General features: G+C 47.0%; 1 protein-coding gene across 2 annotated transcripts in view; it reads left to right on the top strand.

Annotated features, from left to right (window-relative positions):
* The window catches only part of DEDD2 (death effector domain containing 2), a 368,727-nt gene that overhangs the window by 128,321 nt on the left and 221,701 nt on the right, over positions 1–18,705 (top strand). The window contains exons 4-5 of one of the 2 annotated variants that reach the window (XM_069640950.1): positions 12,123–12,248; positions 14,753–15,624. In XM_069640950.1, coding sequence (XP_069497051.1) covers positions 12,123–12,248; positions 14,753–15,039 — 413 coding nt within the window. In that variant the 3' untranslated portion in view covers positions 15,040–15,624. Of the gene's footprint in view, positions 1–12,122; positions 12,249–14,752; positions 15,625–18,705 lie in introns of those variants that run through there. The other variant, XM_069640949.1, reaches the window with a different exon arrangement.

The following is an 18,705-nucleotide window of genomic DNA, read 5'->3' as shown; positions in this document are numbered from 1 at the left end:
GGTGATGTGGTCTGAGTTGCACTTGGCTTTGGGCTTCAAGCGGATCCTCATGACTGGGGCAAGAACATTGAGAGTATCAGATATAGCAGAGTGGAGCGTGGCCAGGGCTGTCAGGGTGTGAGTCAACCAAGAGGGTGAAATTGGGGATTGGGGGGGAGAAAGTGGCAGCGAAATCCTCCACTGACATGTGCTTCATGGGTTGGATAACCAAGAAGGTGGCAGTGCTGAAGTTGGCTTGGCCTGAGGGGCAGAGGGTGAGATGGGTGGAAAGGAGAAAGTTATCACTCTAGGAGAGAGGAGTGGTGAGAGGGATTGAAAGGGGGAAGGTCTGAAGAGATCAGAACATCCAGAGAGTGCCCTGCGGAGTGAGTTGGGCCAGAGGGTGGGGTGGGTTTGGGGGGGGTTGGAAGAGAGTCGCAGAGGCCACGAAAGAATCCATTGGAAGGACAGGAAGCATCCAGGTGGATATTGAAGTCTCCAAGAAGTTGAGTGCTTGAGACCAGGAGGGAAAAGGAGAGGTCTGCCCACTCGAAGAGGAAGGAGGAGATCTGACCAGGTGGGCGTTAGCCACAGTGAGGGAATGGTCAGGAGAGAGCCTGCAGACGAGGCATTCAAAAGAGGAGTAGGTCTGCTGGGAATGACAGAAGCAGGAATCCACTCGGGGAAGATCAGGCCTACACCCCCTCCAGAACGGTTGGATCTGTGCGCGGAGAGGATCTTGTAGCCATCGGGGAGGAGAGTGTCAAACCTCGTAACTGAACTGGCTGTGAACCATGTCTCGATGAGACCGAGGACATTGAGGTCAAGTTCCTCTAGGAGGCGGCAGATGTCGGAGGAGTGTTTGACAGCTGAGCACGAGTTTAGAGTGGCAATATGGAGAAGGTTGCCGTCCTTGAAGGACTTACGGGGAGGGGTACAAATCGGAGGTATGCCCTGCGGAGGAGTAGAAGAAGCCTGAGGGGGCGGGGGTGCAGAAGAGGAAGGAGAGGGCAAGGTAGCCAAGGGGGGGGGTGAGCAGGGGTAGGCAAGGAAGCTGTGGAGTGGAGAGAGGGGCCAGCAGGAGAAGAAAGGAAATTGATGAGGCACGGGAAGCGTCTATCAAAGAGAAGGTAGGCTTGAGGGCCTAGGACCAAGACGGTACCATTCAAGTAAACATTAATGATGTCCTTGGAGGAGTGGAAGGAGGCCAAGAGGGTCCCCACCGGGTGCCACCATTAATGGGAGAAGAGGAGAAAGGAGAGAGCACAGAGACCATATGTAGAGTCCATAGGTCTGGCGAGGGAACGACGGATGATGTCGCTGAAAGTTTGCCTGGAGGAGGCACTGCTATAAGATAGGTGTCAGCGATGGGGCGGCCTGGGTTGGAGACCAGTATGTGCTTTTTAAATGTCTTCCTGCAAGATTTTTGAGGCGGGCAGGATAGTCGATAGAGAAGCAGTTAGAAAAGATAGGAGAGACAGAGAGCACCATACATTAGGTAGGGAGAGGAGAGAAGGGAAGGGAGAACAATAGGGAAGGACACAGGGCAGGGAGCAAGCAGACGTGACCGAGAGATGGAACACGTTGACAATTGGATAAGACAGGCGCATAGATAGTGGTAGAAAGGTTTGCTAGATGAGTGCTATGCTAGGGGGCAAGCCACATAACGTCACTACTTTCACAATGCAATTTTAAAAACAGGAGAAAACACACCCAAGTTTGAGACTCATGAAAGTGGGGGGAAAAAGGCCTAGGTTTCACAATGCAATTTTAAATACTGGAGAGAAATCACCTATAAGTCTGCGAGTCTATGTGGCCACGTTTACAGGGTAAAGTGAAGGCTCTATTCCTAATCTGGGCCACTCCTACCTTACTTAGTCACTGCTGGTTGACGGCAGGCAACTGGATTCCCCTGCTGACACCTGAAGACACTGTTGGGAGCTGCAGATGTAGGAGCTGCGCCTTGAGGCTCCCTGGCCTCAAATGAAAAATGACTTGCCGATCCGTGTGTCCTCCCATGCCTCCCCAGTCGGGGGACGGATAACATAATTCTTTCATGCATGGGAGGGAATTACCACAGACCAGTGGGTGCTCAAGATTGTCACTCAGAGTTACTGTATCGAGTTCAGCTGACCACTTCGATACCGACCACCAACGTCCAGCCGCTTATCGGCAGAACATCTGAAGATCCTACTGCAAGAGGTTGAGATCCTGCAAGAAAAGGGCGTGATCAGTCGTCCCGGTTCTACAGGTAAACAAGGGTATTTATTCAATGTACTTCCTTGTACCCAAAAAGGATCTCACCATGCATCCTGTGCTAGACAGGGTCATCGCGGCCCTGGTGAAGCCTGTGGAGGTGACCTTGGGGCCTAGAGTTTCCCTGTCACTGCGGAGGGAATCCTCTTTTCAGCCCATCGATAAGACCCCGTGAAAACCCCTGTGGGAAAAGAGGGGAGGTCCCGGTGGCCATCACAGACACAGATACAGCCTCTGATGAGGAACTGGCTGGAGTCGTGAAGGTCCTGAACAAGAAGTTTGAGGAGGTCCGGTCCCACGGGAAGGATCCCAAAGAGGCGGATGAGGAAAGCGACGGCAGTGGCGACGAGGAACATGTGGAGGCAGAGGATTCCACTCCCCAACCGTTGCGCCCATCGCAGATGGTCCCTGTGGCACAAAACAGCTCAGGGGCGATCTTGATGGCGATCCAGGCCTTATGTACTGAGATGAGGACAAGGTTGCCCTTACCACCACCGGGCGACCCAGCGGAGCCTGGACCGTCGGAAATCCCTCCAAACATGCGGGGGAGAATTCATCTACCCCCTCCTTTCCAGCCTTCTCGGCCTGCACATCCTTACCCAGGGATGATACGGGAACGGAAACAGCCACAATGGGGACAGATGACGACGGTGGTGATGACGGGATGGACCTTCCATCACCACCTGCTCGGGCCTCCCCGCCTGACGAAATTGGCTCCTTCCACGCCATGATCGCCAGGGCATCCAAGCTCTTCCAGCTCTGCCCTGTGGAAGAGAAGCAAGGTTTCCTCTCAACGACGGGAGGCCAAGAGGAAGACGGTCCTCTCGGTCCCGTTACTCAACAACATCTGGGACGAGGGGCTGTTGCTCCTGAAGAACCCATCCACGGCCCGTGCCAAGAGAGATCGGTACGAGAAGTACCGGGTTCCGGATTCCACCCCCCATGTGCCTTAGGGCACAGACTACCCCGGACTCGGTTGTCTCCGAGGCAGCCAAGAAGAAAGCGGCGGGGGTGACGGCGTCAACTTCGACATCTCCGCTGGACGGCAAAGGGAAGAAACTGGACGCCATGGGACGACGGGTCATCTCGTCGGCGGCGACTACCATTAAAGCAAAGCGGCCAACGGACGGCAAAGGGAAGAAACTGGACTCATGGGACGACGGGTCATCTCGTCGGCGGTGACTACCATTAAAGCAAAGCGGCCAGCGCCCTCGCGATTGTGGCCCGCTACGACAGGGAGTTATGGTTTTAAGATCGCTCCCCTACTGGTTTTCCTCCCGGATAACCAGAGGGCGGTGGCCCTAGAGATCCTACAGGAGGGAGAGGTGGTGTCGGACCACACAAAGGGTTTTTGGATGACATCACAGCTGTTTATGAACTTTGGACCTGTGAACCAAGGGAAGGCCCTCTCGAAGGCTTCCGTTTCCAGATGGCTGTCCGGCTGCATCATGCACTGTCGCCGGTTGGCAAACCGGCCGTTGCCTGGCTGTCAGAGAGCCCATTCAACCAGAGCGATCGCTGCTACCACGGTATTTCTGTCTGGTGTGCCCCTGCTCGACATCTGCAGGGCTGCTACGTGGAGGTCGACGCATACCTTCACGAGATTCTACTGCGTCGACGGGGATTCCAGGGAGGAGTCCAGAGTCGGCCAGGCAGTGCTGCGCAACCTCTTTGCTTAAGGTGAGCCTTGTGAGGCGGTAACAGATGCTTAATGTTGAGTTGTTGTATTGCTTAATGTTGAGCCTTGCCACCTCCCGTGGTTGTGCATGTGTATACTGCTATGTATTCTTATATTCATGAGCATGTGAATCCATGCCAGACCCCATGCTGGAGAAGGAACAAGTTACTTACCTATAACTGTTGTTTGCCAGCATGGGTCTGGCATGGATTCACATGCGCACCCTGCTACCTACCCCTCTGTGGCTCTTCTCTTCGTCCTACTGCCACTTTACGTGCTACCAAATCTGAAGATGCCTGCCGGAGGAGGGGCTTAGGTAGAGGGCCGTCGTTGGCTGGGGGCAGTATGACCCAGAGACCAGTGATTGGTTTCTAGTAGAAAGACATTTCAGAAACAAAACTGAAACTGATTTTTTTCTTTACCGAGGATTCCCAGCCTGAGGGGGAATATTCATGAGCATGTTAATCCATGCCAGACCCATTCTGGAGAACAACAGTAACTTGTTCCTTCATGTGCCAATCCATATCGACCACAGAAAATACCTGAGGTTCGTGGCTGGCAATTCTCATTATCAATTTTGAGTTCTGCCATTTGGGCTGACCTTCGCCCAAGGATTTTCACCAAACTGATGGCGGTGGTGGCAGCGAGTCTCAGGAAAGGGGGGGGATTCACGTCTACCCCTACCTGGACGATTGGCTGATCAGGGCGCATTCTCCCAAACCAGCCTGGGATCATCTCAATGTCACCTGCCACTGTCTTCACACACTGGGCTTCTCCCTCAATTACAAGAAGTCCCATGTGACACCTTCTCAAAAGGTCCCGTACATCAGAGATGTACTAGATACATCATTGGGAAATAGTTTGCCACCTGAGGTGAGGGCTCAAGACATTCTACAGATGGTCACCAAATTCCAGAGTGCGTGCGTCTCCAGCCTTCGATTTGTATTTGTTTATTTTTATTTTTTAGGTTGCTCTGCCTCATGGCATACTTCATTTTTCTGTTGCCAGAGGCCCGCCTGTGAATGAGGTCCCTTCAATGGGCTCTCAGAACACAATGGTCCCAGTTATCAGGAAAGATGTCAGATCTTTTTCAGATTCCAACCTTGGTCTCACAGTATCTTCTGTGGTGGGCCTGCCAGGACAATATTCTGAAGGGAGAACCTTTTTGGCAACCATGGCCGGAGATAACAGTAGTGACGGACGCCTCACTCACAGGGTCGGGAGCCCATGCCAACGACCTGACAGTCCGTGGTCGTTGGTGTCCATCGGAGTCCAAACTACATAACAACCTTTTGGAGCTGAGGGCAATCAGAGTAGCACTGAAGGCCTTACTGCCCTCTGCGGGGAAAGAATGTCCTGATGATGACGGACAACTTAGTGGACAGGTACTACCTCAACAAGAGAGGTGGTGTAGGGTCACTACCACTGTGCAGAGGCAATGCAGCTCTGGTACTGGGCAATTCTAGAAGGAATTTCTCTATCAGCAGTTAACCTAGCCTGAGAAGAGAATGCCCCGGACACTCCAAACAAGCAGAGCATGGTCTCCCACGAGTGGGAACTAGCTCAGGAAGTCCTTCAAGGGATCTTCACCCTTTGGGGAACCCCTCAAGTAGATCTGTTTGCGACCGAGGTCACCCAGAAGTGCGGACGGTATTGCTCCAGGGAATTTCCCCCAAAAGGGGCCCTAGGAGACACGTTCGTAGTGGACTGGGAGTTTCCACTCCTGTACGTGTTTCCTCCAGTCCCCGTCATTCCTCAATTCCTCATTTGAGCAGGAGATTGAAAAGGTTCGGGAAACATGATCCTAAATGTCCCGGATTGTGCCAGGAAGACGTGGTACTCGGACCTTCTGGACATGTCCAATTGTCCTCCGATACGTCTTCCACAAAGAGACCAACTTCTCTCGCGACAGGAGGGTCAGGTTCTCCACCCAGAGGTCAAGATACTCAACCCTCACGCTTGGGTTCTGAAAGGCTGAGATATAAGGATTGGGACCTCCCGTATGACGTAATGGAGATTTTGCTTTCGGCCAGAAGTCCAGCAACAAAGTCTGTGCCGTTGGAATACATTCTGCTACTGGTGCAGGGAGAAGAATGTAGATCCTATCCTATATAAAACACCAGAAGTTGCATCCTTTCTTCTATCTTTAGCAAATCTGTGGCTCCAGATTGGTACCATTTAAAGGCTACTAGGCAGCGCTGTCCATCTTTAAGCGCTTGACAGGGGAATGTTCCGATTTCAAAATTCCACTGGTGACACAATTTCCAAAGGGGCTCACTAATGTGTTACCTCCATCTCTTTTCCAGGTTCCAGTTTGGGACCTTAATCTAGTTATAATATTTGTTGATGTGTGCTCCCTTTGAACCTTTACTCTCGTCCTTTAAGGTTGTTAACCTTTAAAACCATTATATTGGTAACTCTAACTTTAGCCCTTAGAGTGAGCGAGTTGCATGCACTTTCTTCCAAGCCACACTTTACTATCTTCTGCAAGGATAGGGTTGTTTAAGGGTCGCACCTTTTTTGCCCAAAATAATTTTGGATTTTCATATAGGTCATAAAATTGTTCTACCATCTTTCCATTGCCCACCTCATCCTGGCAAGGAGGAGGAAAGACTACATAGGTTAGAACCCCGCAGAGCATTAAGTTTTTAGATATCAAGAATGTCTAAGATATGTATTGATGATCAACTTTTCATTGGATACACAGGACATAAGCTGGTTCAGGCTTTTACTAAACAGACCGTATCCAGGTGGATGATTCTGGCAATCTCAGAATGTTACAGGCTGGCAGGAAAAGTCCCTCCTGAACCTATAAGGGCCTATTCCACCAGGGGCATGGCTAACTCTACTGCCCTGTAAAGGGGTGTTCCAATTAAAACACTTTGTGAACCGGCAACGTGGTCTTCATCTACACATTCACTGAGCATTATTGCCTAGAATGTTCCCTCGGTCAGGATGGTACTTTCGGCAAGGCAGTCCTTCGCTCCGTCGATGCAAATATATGAATTCTACTCCCTGCTCTAAACCAAATACTGCTGCGGGAGTCTGTCAGAGGTGAGGAATACTTGGGAGGGCACAATCCATTCGAAGAACAAGTTACTTACCCCAGGTAACGTTCTTTCGACTGGATGTTCCTCCCACGTATTCCTCATTGCCCTCTCATCCTACCCCTCAGTAGACTTTGCTGTGCTATTACAGCTTCCGTTCCATCAAGGCTAAGTATGGCCACTCCTGTGTTTGCGGGTATCTCTGCTGTTAAAGGTAGGAAAAACAAAACTGAGGCCAACTTGCGCTGCGCATGCTATATATGCTTTTGATGACATCATCCTGGACGGAGGCCTTCGAGGGACATCGACTCAACACCATTGACGCACAGCACCCTCTTCCGAAGCAGCTTAAGCTGGACAACAAGTGTCAAAGATGAGGAATATGTGGGAGGAACATCCAGTCGAAAGGTTAGCCGCGGTAAGTAAGTTGTTCTTCTAACATCCCCATACCCGCTGGCAAGGTCGAGTAGCCTGCAAATGGTGCTTGCCCTTCATAAAAACTGCTCGCCAATGCTAGTGTGCTAGATTTTTCAAGCCCTGCATTGAAACCACCAGCGGGAAAACGTACACACGGGTAAACACAAAGCATATGTCAGCCCCCCAACCCCCTGTTCTCTTTCGAATAAACCTGAGGTATTCTTCCATTCCTTTTCTTTTTTATAGAACCCCACTTCTACCTTCCAATAACTTTGTTGCACATATTCTCTGGGGCATTCACCTACACAAGATCCTTACCTACATCAGAAACTTTCTGGGGGGAAGCATTGTGACCATTCGGATTTCTGAAGCTACGGCATATTTCTTGTGACTTGGTTCGATCTTACTGCATAACTTCGTTTTTCTTGATTAAGTTATTGAATGCATATATAAGAACCTCTAGTGACTGTATATATGTTTCTGATGCTTGTGAATCTGCTTAGTCACATGCTGTGCATATAGTCTGACATCTAGTGGTAATCGTGGAGTATTGCATCTCGTCTTTCGAGGATCGAAAGGGGGCATCGACATGGAGTGCTTGTAACACTATCCCTAATGTCACGTGTAGTGTACCCAAAAATCCCTCGCGCATCGAGGTCCTTCAGATTGTTTCCTCCCAGCTAGCTGGTCGCCTTAAGTGGAGCTCAAATTGCTAAGATATATTTCTTTGTCCACGACCTCCCGTTGTTTAATATTTGTCAGTCTTTCTCCGACGACAACTTCAGAACCAATGCTGAAGGCGACTGCAGATTTTGGCGGCTCATGCTCTGGTCGACGCTGTGGACTGCGTGGCCTCGGCCCTGTGGCCAGGCCTGCACAGTAGGGAGAGTGGGGCTCGGGGTTCTGTTTCGTTTCAAGAATGCACTTCCTTCTCCCCTCTTTTCTCTTCTGGTTTTGCTTTCGCTATTAACCTGAGCTATGGACAAGACTCCTTTTATGTGTTGCCCTTCTTGCAACGGCAAGTACCCATGGAAAGAGATACACTGGAGGTGTAATAAGTGTCTACCTCAAGATCATAAAGATGAATCCTGCCGGTCTTGAAAACTATTCCGTCCGAAGACGATAAAATAACAGCAAGTAAAGTTGTGGACCGCCTTTGTCATGCAGCAGGCCGAGAGTGGCTCCCCCGCCGCGAGTGACGAGGTAAGCGACAGCCATGGGTCTGATTTGGAGGCCATTGACCTATCTGTAGAACAGCCAAGTTCTGAGATGTCCATCACCGGCAGGCAGGCCACCGGTTCTGCTATGGAGAAAGTACACGCCTGCGACAAGGGGACACATCAGGTAAAGGCAAGCACACAACCCCCCGAGCCTCCTCGACGGACTCGTCGGGAAGGACACAAACGTCAACAGGTACGCCGATACTCTCGACTGAACCCACCGGTCCTCAGGAATGTCAGTTCTCCACGCAACCATCTCTATAGCATGCGTCCGGGCAATCAAGTCAGAATGGCGTCGGCATCAAACACCACAGGAGTGCTGAGACGCCTCATAAGAGCGCATCAGCGCCAAAGGTTTTGGCGGTGCCAAAAATCACGACGAAGCAGTTGGGCACGTCAATTTCTCCTAGATACGCCAGAGAGCCACGAGATCCTCGCAAACATTATCTCGGCGGCTAATAGGCCGAAGGACACGGCGAAAGGCACATCGAAGGTCGGAAGAATATTGTGAGGGTTCCCAACCCCTGTCTAGTAGTGGTTGTCTGGGCAGCCCTCGTACTCTCTCTGCAGTGGTGGTCGAGGGAAAACCCTCTTGGAGGGGGAAGGCCTCCACCACCCCCACAGTAGAAGCCACTCTCACCACGGACGCATCTCTGATGGGGTAAGGGGCTCACCTCCTTCATCGCACGGCTTTTGGTCCCCAGCGGTAGCATCCAACCACCTAAACCTGTTGGAATTGTTAGCAGTGTTCAAAGCCCTAAAGGCTTTCCAAACAGAACTACAGGGGAAGACAGTACTGGTCCTCACAGACAGCACCACGCCATGTATTACCTGAACAAACGGGGGGCGCACACTCTCCTGGGTAAACCAAACTGTCCCAGAACATTTGGAAGTGGGCTCTCAAACACAGGATGTTACTCCTGTCTCAACACGTTCCAGGGGAACTCAATCTTCTGGCAGACGTGCTCAGCAGAGACTTCCCTCTACCCACAGAGTACGAATGGCAATTACACGAAGGCATGGTCTCCAACATCTTCGAGGAATGGGGCTTTCCAGAGCTCTACTTGTTGGCAACTTTGGAGAATGCACAATGCCCAGATTATGCCTCCAGGTACCCCGAGAACCGCTCCAAGGGGAACGGTCTCTGGATAACATGGTCAGGTAAATTTGTCTGCTTCTCCACCACCCTGTCCCCCGCTGAACCAACCCCCCCCCCCCCCCCCCCCCAACAACCCAGCTGCCTTATTCAACTAGATAGTGCACAGGATGCACCTGAAACCAGTAATGATTCTGGCGGAGGCTATGTGGGCCTGCCAACCCTGCATCTCCCATCTGATGGCGATGTCAAATCTCTCCTCCGATGAAGCTATCTTGCCCATACAACATTCTCATAAGACAAGGGGTAAACACTACATCCCTGCCCGCAAACTCTGAATTTAGCAGCCTGGCTCCTGAAGTCATAGAGTTCGGGCGCATCCAACTTCCTCTGAGATAGATGGACATTCTTAAAGAGGCTAGAAAGCCGAACACCAGATATTGCTATTCCAATAAATGGGAACGCTTGGTTATCTGGTGCCATTCTAAGAGCATCAATCCCATAGACTGCTCTCCAGCACATGTTGTCTTATACCTGACTCATCTACTGGACTCGGGTCTGTTTTTTAATTCCCTGAAGGTCCTCCTAGATGCACTTTCAGCTTGCACTACGTCCCAAAAGAAGGTGTCATGTTGGAAGATAGATCCCAGTGATCCAAACTTTTATGGAAAGGGTTAAAAGACTTCATCCCCTCAATTTTAAACCCAGCTGCCGGATGGGACCTAAATGTGGTATTAACTAGACTAATGGTTGAACCTATGCATAAGGCTAGCCTTAAAGCGCTCAATTACAAGACCGCCTTCCTAGTGGCAGTCACTTCAATAAGAAGTCAGTGAATTACAGGCCCTTTCAGTTCAAGACCCACTTGTCACAATTCATGAAGATAAGGTGGTTTTGCACACTCACCCAAGGTTTGCACCTAAATTCATTTCAAAGTTCCATGTGAACCGATCAGTAGAACTACCCACCTTATTCCAGAACCCCACTAACGTGGCAGAAAGAAGCCTTCACATGCTTTGTGCACAGGGCAGGCCTATATTATCTGGGGGGAAAAAAGAAACCACTAAGGAAGACAAATCAGTTTTACGTTTCAGTGGCGGCTGGTTACATAGGGTGGGGTCCCAGTCTCTAAGTCGACCATCTCAAAGTGGATTGTAAAATGCATCACACACTGCTACACTCTTGCCAAGAGAGATCTGCTTTTCAAGCCTAGAGCAAACTCTACTCTGGGCACTGGGGTTTCCATAGCATTCATTGCAAATGTTCCTCTCAAGTCCATTTGCAAAGCAGCAACCTGGAGTTCTATGCACACCTTTACAAAACACTACTGCCTAGGCACTCACTCGAAGTCTTCTGAGGTGGGAGAAGCGGTATTAAGACATCTCTTTACTACTGTTCCTTCTCACACCCCACATCCAACTCTGGGTACTGCTCGCTAGTCTATGCACAGCATGTGACTAAGCAGTTTTACAAGCATCAGAAGACATGCATTACTTACTGTAATAGCATTTCTGATGATTGTATCTCGCATGCGCCCACCCTTCCTCCCCGCTCGGAGTAGAAGGAACATAGACCTCTTACTATTCTCTATCTGTACTCACTCAGGTTAGTCATAAGGCAGAATAAACACAACCAGAGGGACCTCGACGCGTGAGGGATTTTGGGTACACTACACGTCACGTTTGGTATAGTTTTACAAGCATGCCCATGTCGACGTCCCCTTTCGATTCCCGAAAGACAAAATGCAATACTCTGCAATTACCACTAGATGTCTGACTATATGCACAGCATGTCAATCTAAGCAGATACAATCATCAGAAATGCTATTACGGTAAGTAATGCTTGTCTTATAATTGAGTGTTATGCGATATGATCACCTGCTAGTTTAATTTTATAGTGTATATTTTGGGTTTAGAATAGATGTAGTGTTTTTATACTTACCTGTCTAAACTGAATTAGTGTGTTCTTCACTGAGTGGATTCATTGTGGACCCCTGACTCCACTCAGTCTCTCATGTCTGCTCTCCATTGATCCCTTGATTAGGTTTTGGCTAACCTTGGAGTTTCCCTGCTCACTGTAATTACGGTGGCCTCCTAAAATCTGTCCATCAGGACAGATTCTAAATCCATTTTAACAGCATCCCCCAAAATTATAATTGGTTATTTATAACTCTTAATACCCGGAGGTTTCCAAACGCTTACCGGGGGATTGCACCGCATCGTCTTGCCTCCAAGGCAAGTGCTTTGCCCATGAGCTATCCTCCCTAGATTTGTAATTGGTCCAACTGGCAATTGAAAATATGCTCTTGGCGAGTACGAAATTGTGTGCTTTGTGTATGTATAGCATTGAGGTGGCAAGTTACTTTTTATGTTTGGCTATAAGCTTACATGGTCAGTAGGTTCACTAAAATGTTTTGCTTGTATTTCCAGGTTCAGTTTCCAATAAGAGGATGAAAGTGAACAGGGGAAGGAAAGGTCGTGCCACTAGCAAGAGGCGAGGGTGCAAGGCCAAAGCAGCTCGAAAGGAGGAGCAAGCGAAGACTAAAGTGACCTGTGGTAGGTATTTTATGTCCACAGCCAGTGATGCCTCTGCCCCATGGTACTGTTCTGCCTTTAGACGAAGGTTGGTAGCGGTCCATGAGGTGCAGGTTCCTGTTATTATGGTTTATGTGGAGTAGTTAAGTGATAATGCACCCCTTCTGCTCCGTAGGTTAGCTTGCATGGTGTTGAAGAAAGTGAAACCGATTGATTGGAAGTTTTAATCAAGCGACTGTATCTTCTTCTTTGTAAACCTAATGCACAGTGTTAAACCTTTAAACGCAGAACCAAAACTGGTCCATGCTAGGTGGCTGTTCCTAAACTCCAACATACTGCTTTAGAAATGTATCCTCAAGGGGGGTATTGTCTACAGTAAGGTTATTTGATTTACATCTTAGAAAAGGATGTGTTGCAATTACAATTTTGGCTGTGACCTGAAATCCCTCCCAATACTTTATTAGTTAATTTTCTGTCATGCAAGGAAGTGGATTTGCTTTCACCAAAGCCCTTGCCGGTTCCAAATAACATTACTGTTGTGTTAACCGTAGCCTAAGGCGTCCAAAAATTCCTCCAACTGCAGGACTTTGACTTGAAAATGATTCAATGGTTTGGAGGAAATATTTGATGGAAACTTGTTTGACATTTAATGGGCAGCAATGTATTGGTGCTTCAAGCTGTACAGGAAAAATCAAACTGGAATACCACTTTCCTTGTTTTTGTTTTATCTGGCAGAACAATGGATTTTGAAATAGGCATCAGATACACTGAATGAATCAGCCACTGTCACCTGGTTGCTTCTGCTGTTCATTGTAAACGAGCCCACAAAGCAAAACACAAGATAAAAACAGAATGCTGAAAATTCTCTACCTCCGTTCTTTCCACATCAAACTCTAAAGGCGACATGAACCCAATTTCTCGGAAACGGAAATGGGTAAAAAGTATAAATGCCATTAGTAAATTGAATAAGGAAAGGGGTGATTTAAATGCATTCTTCACTTTGTCTGAATCAAATTCTTTCCTGAAAAGCACCCCCTCGCTGTACAAAAACCCGAGCCTCTTGCATCACATGGTGCTTCTAGTAAAATGTGTAAAATAGCAGGTATGGAGTGTATTGGTTGCTTATTTGTAGCAAGAATTCGTGTCCTAAGATGAAGACTACAAAACAACCTTGTGTTGTACTCTTGAATGCACACTGCCTGGAAGATATGAGAGCTCAATACGCACACACGTCTTTAGCAGTGCCCTTGGAAAGTGCAACATAACAGCCAAAAAGATATGCCTGACACATGACTCCAAATGGATCAAGACAAGCCGCCTAGGAGTCTGCATTCACAATCGTAGTTTGCATTTGACCCCATCCATTTGGCGCTTGTTTTAAAAAAATATAAATCCAAAAACATTTGTAGCAGACATAGTACGGTAAAATTCCCTGATAACCTTTAGTATAGTGCCCTTCAGTAGAATGGGAAAGTTACGTTCTCTTGGCCTCTAACAATTGTGGGCATGTGTTCCCGAAGTCTCTTAGGTGAAGATTGGTTTGTCTGAACTGAAGCCCTGTAACTTCGCTGTGCATATTTCCATCTTCATCCATTCTTATTGTTCAGTGTTCTCGCAAAGCTGTGCTGTCGTTTTTCTCCACGCTCAGAATTACTAAACACTTTCTGTTAAGCATAGAAACCTCGCACTGGCCTCCAAGAGATGGAAATGAAAGTTAGAGGATCACATGCTGCTCTCTGAGGCACCAATTCCACCTGCTAATCAGTAACATCAACGAGATACAAGGTCTGTTCTAAACTGATTTCCTTAAAACATGTCCAATCCGTTTGCGCACATTTGCTTCAGCGTGGTCACTTTTTTGCGGAAATCCTATCCTGTTGGAGTGTTTGTTCTGCTAAAGCATGGTTCTTCTTACTGGGGCATGTTCTTCCAAAATGGTAATGTGAAAGCAGTAGTATTGGAAACCAGGCTTCCACTTAATCACGAAAATGTGTTCAACCTGATATCAAGCATTGGGCGGCCCTTGATTTCATGCAATGCCTGGCATTTCTCTGGACGCTTTTAAGTTAAAACATTTTAAATTAAGAAAGGTGGGTCATTCTGTGGTAAAAGGCCTATTTCAAACTTCTCAGCACTGTTACTTAAGGAGATGCATTTGACTTTTTTGCTTTCGCTGCTACCCTTTGTCATTTGTTTTTAAAGTGAGCATCCAAAAATACAAAATATCCTCTTTGTGTGCTGCTCAACCTTCCTCGGATGTTTGCTCCTTTACAGAGGCCTGCGCTCAGCCTACTATGCAAGGCAAACATTTATCAGAATTATCAGATGGTCAGTGATGGCAAACAATGGCAACAAGCATTTTCAGACATTGGAGACCGAGTTCTCTGTAAAGATCAACATATTTGTCTGCTTTTTAAGATTGATTGTTGGTGAGGAAAACCATGCTTTAGACAAGAACACTACTGTATTTTTCAAAAAATTAAAATTCGATTTATTTGCTTCCCTCACCATGTTTCATTCTGAAGAACACCACCACTTTCAACTGCCCCCAGAATGGAAGTGTACAGCTGCACTGTTGGTAGCCTTCATGTGTCCTGGTGTGATGCCATCGTTGTGCAACAGTTTGCTTTCTTTTTGGGCTAAGACGGTACAATTTTATTTGTGCATGTATTTATCTGAAACTCTCAAAAAACAAGACGTAAATCAGTGTTCAGCATTACTGCTGATTCTATTGGGCAATGTCAATGGCACTGTTGGCTGTGTGCAAAAACGACAACTGAAATCCCATTGCTTAATAACTTTTCTCATGTAAAAACCAACTGAAACGTACAAAGTTCTTACCGTAATTCAGGTGATGGAAAATTGTTTGTGTCCCCGACACAAACGAGCTAACTGAATTCATAAGGTAGCGACGTGTTTTAAGTGTTATGTTAATGAATTCTAAGGCATACAGAAATAAACATGAACATTTGTAATACTAGACACCAGAATAGTGATAGCCGGTGAATTTTTACCATCTTTTTTTCATACGCTTCTCTCCATATGCAGCTCTGGTTGGAGGGTGATAGTGTGAATTTGTAATATGAAACATGTGAACTTATCAAAATCTAATGTGTGGTCTGGATACAGGTGTTTCCATGGTTTTCTCAATGTTTTGCTGTGTCCCTTGCTATTCTGGAAGAAATGTACTTTGACTTCTACCATACTATTACAAACAGAAAAAAGGACAGGATGCCATTGGCTGGAACTTGACAGACTTACACAATGTGAGATGGCAAGAATGATTTTTCAGTAGTGGTGTTTGATCTGACACTAGTAAAACATTGAATGTTTTTACTGTTTCACCTGAAAAATACATCTTTCCTTTTGCTAAATATTAAAATGTACATTGATCTGATTTTGGTTATTCACTTCATTATTGTAATTAGAGAAATATTCCGCCATCTGTAGTAGTGCTGCAAACATAGCAGCTATTCCAAAATAGAAAATCCATAATTAGCAGCCAAATGGTGTTGGAAATGTGTGTTTTCAAACTGGTTCTAAAAATGTGACTATGCTCTTCAGAGACATTCTGGCTAGTTTATCTGTTAATGTACCCCTGATAAGTGCTCACCATAGACAGACCTAAAGAGAGAAATATTGTCAACTGTGTAAAACAGTTAATTTTAGTAGCGACCTCTCTGAAATAGTTTGCTTCTCAATTTGCAGTCCATAAAACATTCCAGAGGTCTGTACTTTAAACTGGTGTTTTCTGAGATTTGGGAAGTATGTCCACATTGCTATCCTATTTGTATTTGGAAAGTCGCACATTTGTCAGTATGGTAAATAAAGCCTGTAGAGGAGGGAGGGAAGAAATATTGATTCTAACTAAAAAGAAAGCAAGTATATTGGCTGTCAATTTCCAGACCATAAGATTTGTGTTTCATGGTTGTAAAACTAGTTGCAGGAAGTATAAGTGTTAGAGCTACAAACTGTGTTGTTGGTTTATTAATTGCATCTTTTAATTTGTAAAACATACATTGTGTTGTTGATAAACAACATTCGATTTTTTTCAAGGGTTCTCAATCTTTTCTGTGCCACCATCAAATGTGTTCCATCGGATAAACTCTCAAATCCTGGTTTTCCATGGACAAATTATTTTTTTTGGGCCGACAGTCCATTTACTAGTGTCATAGACCTGTCGGAGGATATATTTGGCCACAGTTGACATTTATAAATCAATCCAACAAGTTATAACAGTGCTGGCAACATTTCCCGAATGTGAACATTGGAGCCATTAAGTACAGCATATATACAAAGTAGTGGTGCTATACCATTGCATATGTTGTACTGTCTTTGTTCCGCACACAGTTTGCTTTTCCAGCGATGGAGTTGATCTTAAAATATAAGCTCCTTAGTTAAGATTAGGAAGGTACATCATGACTACTGGAGCCTTTCCCGTGTATGCAATATTTGCAAAGTTACATTTCAAAACGTACTGTTCTGGAAAACAATCATATTTTTACCCCACCGAATTGGAGCATATACGGTTTCCTTTTAGTATTATTCCTCTTCCTGTATCATTCAAGGTTTTGGTACTTTATGCATCTTTAACAGTTTTAATAAAAACCTTTTAGTCTTCATCAATTCTGGATTGTAGCTTTTCTTGTAACTTTCTTTATTTCTGATGCACAAAGCTGCAAAAGTAGTTTTTAAACATGCTGTATACACAGCTCCTGCTGTCTTCCATAGAGCCAAGATTGCTTTTTGTGAAGCAAACCAAGCTGAATGACTTTACTTATCTTATGCAGCTCCTTTTGCTAATAGTGTAGCTCTGTATCCACAAAGCAATGTTCCCCTGGTGAGGTCTATTTTCCATCAGATGGACATGTTTTTCCAATCTGGCTACATCCTCACCACAGGCAAGGGAACTAACTTCATAAGGTAAAACCCCTGCTGTGGAGTAGTAAAGCCTCTGTATTTTGTATTGTATTCAGCAATGCTTACTGTTAGATGGCCATTCACTAATCAGAGTAGGATAACATTTCAGTGGCTTCAACTCTTAATTCTTTGAACTTCTGCCCATTGAGGCGCAAGAGCGCTGCTCTTCCCAATGCCATCTTGTATGAGCAATTTATATACTGGTTTAATATTGGGTATTCTTGATTCTCCTCATAGCCAGTCTTTCCCAATATGTCCATTCGAAGGGATTGTGTCCTCCGACGTATTCCTGATCTTTGATAATACGTTTCCAGCTTGCTGGCCTCGGAAATTTTTTCTGTAGAGGTCGATGTCCCTCGACGGCCACCGTATCGGCGCCGACGTCACCATGCCCATAAATGGCCACGCGCTGCGTCCGTTGCTCAGTTCTGTTCTTCCGCGCTTCGTGGGGCCTCGGAACATCGTTGCTCAGTTCAGTCAGGATAACTACATATTTCTCCAGCATTGGATCTTTCATGGATTCACATGCTTAGAATATTCCCCGTCGTCAGACTGGGAACCCTCGGTACACATATAGTTGTTTCCTATAGGAAAAACCTCTGACACTTGTGTGTCCTATCCACATCTACGTCCTCTCCGGGGCCGGGCCGTCCACGCATGCCCCATAGGACGTAATGGTATAAAAGCCCCGCCCCTGCGGGTCCCGTCAGATTTCAACCGTCTCCAAAGATAGTGGGATCTCCTCGCGTAGTCTCTACTTTCTAGGCTATCGTTGAAATTACTCGCTGGGTTGACCGAACAAGCCCCTGAGGTTTTTTGGTCTTACCAGAATGTCGGGCAAACCTCTTTTTCGCCCGTGCGCCACGTGCGGATTGAAGAAGGTTTACGAGGGGGACGGCCATCTAGATTGTATTTATTGCCTCCACCCTCACCATTCGGCAGACCAGTGTGAAATATGTAAGGGTTTTTCCCAGAAAACCCTGAAAGATCCGAATCGGCGGCTGGTATCGTGGTTAAATGACGGGGCGGGAGCATACCCTCAGTCGGAGGTGGGCTCCGTGCGCAGCGTGGCTTCGACGAAAACATCTGGAGCCCCGCGCCGTTCAACCTCGTCGGAACCACCGGCGAAGAAGACTCGACCGGCGGAAAAGGATGTTCCACGAAGCCACTCTTCCAAGGACTCTTGAAAAGAATCTTCAAAAAAGACATCATCGTCGAAAAAACAAGGAAAGGAAAGGCCAAAATCCTCCTCGGGCGATCCTCATAGATCTGCCACGAGTAGAGAATCGGATAAACGCAGGGAGAGCACCGTTAAGGCGGGACCGCCTAAGCCACCTGCAGGCCCACCGTCGACGAACCAGTCGGTGTCCTCACTGCCTCTGACGCAGTTGGTTTCCCCCGTCATCAACCCGATGACGACGGCGACGATGTCCTCGTCGACCGAAGTTCTGGCCTGGAGACCAGAAGTTTTTGATCTGGGGTTGCCGGACACGTTACTGCAGGAACAAGCAGTGTCGATTTCCTCGAAGGAAGACGACGGTTTCAGGATTGCGGGCCC

This window comes from Ambystoma mexicanum, chromosome 1q (assembly GCF_040938575.1).
Source record: "Ambystoma mexicanum isolate Mex_15411 chromosome 1q, UKY_AmexF1_1, whole genome shotgun sequence".
NCBI lineage: Eukaryota > Metazoa > Chordata > Amphibia > Caudata > Ambystomatidae > Ambystoma > Ambystoma mexicanum.
The sequence above is the reverse complement of the archived record's forward strand: the minus strand, read 5'-3'. Positions and strand labels throughout refer to the sequence as shown.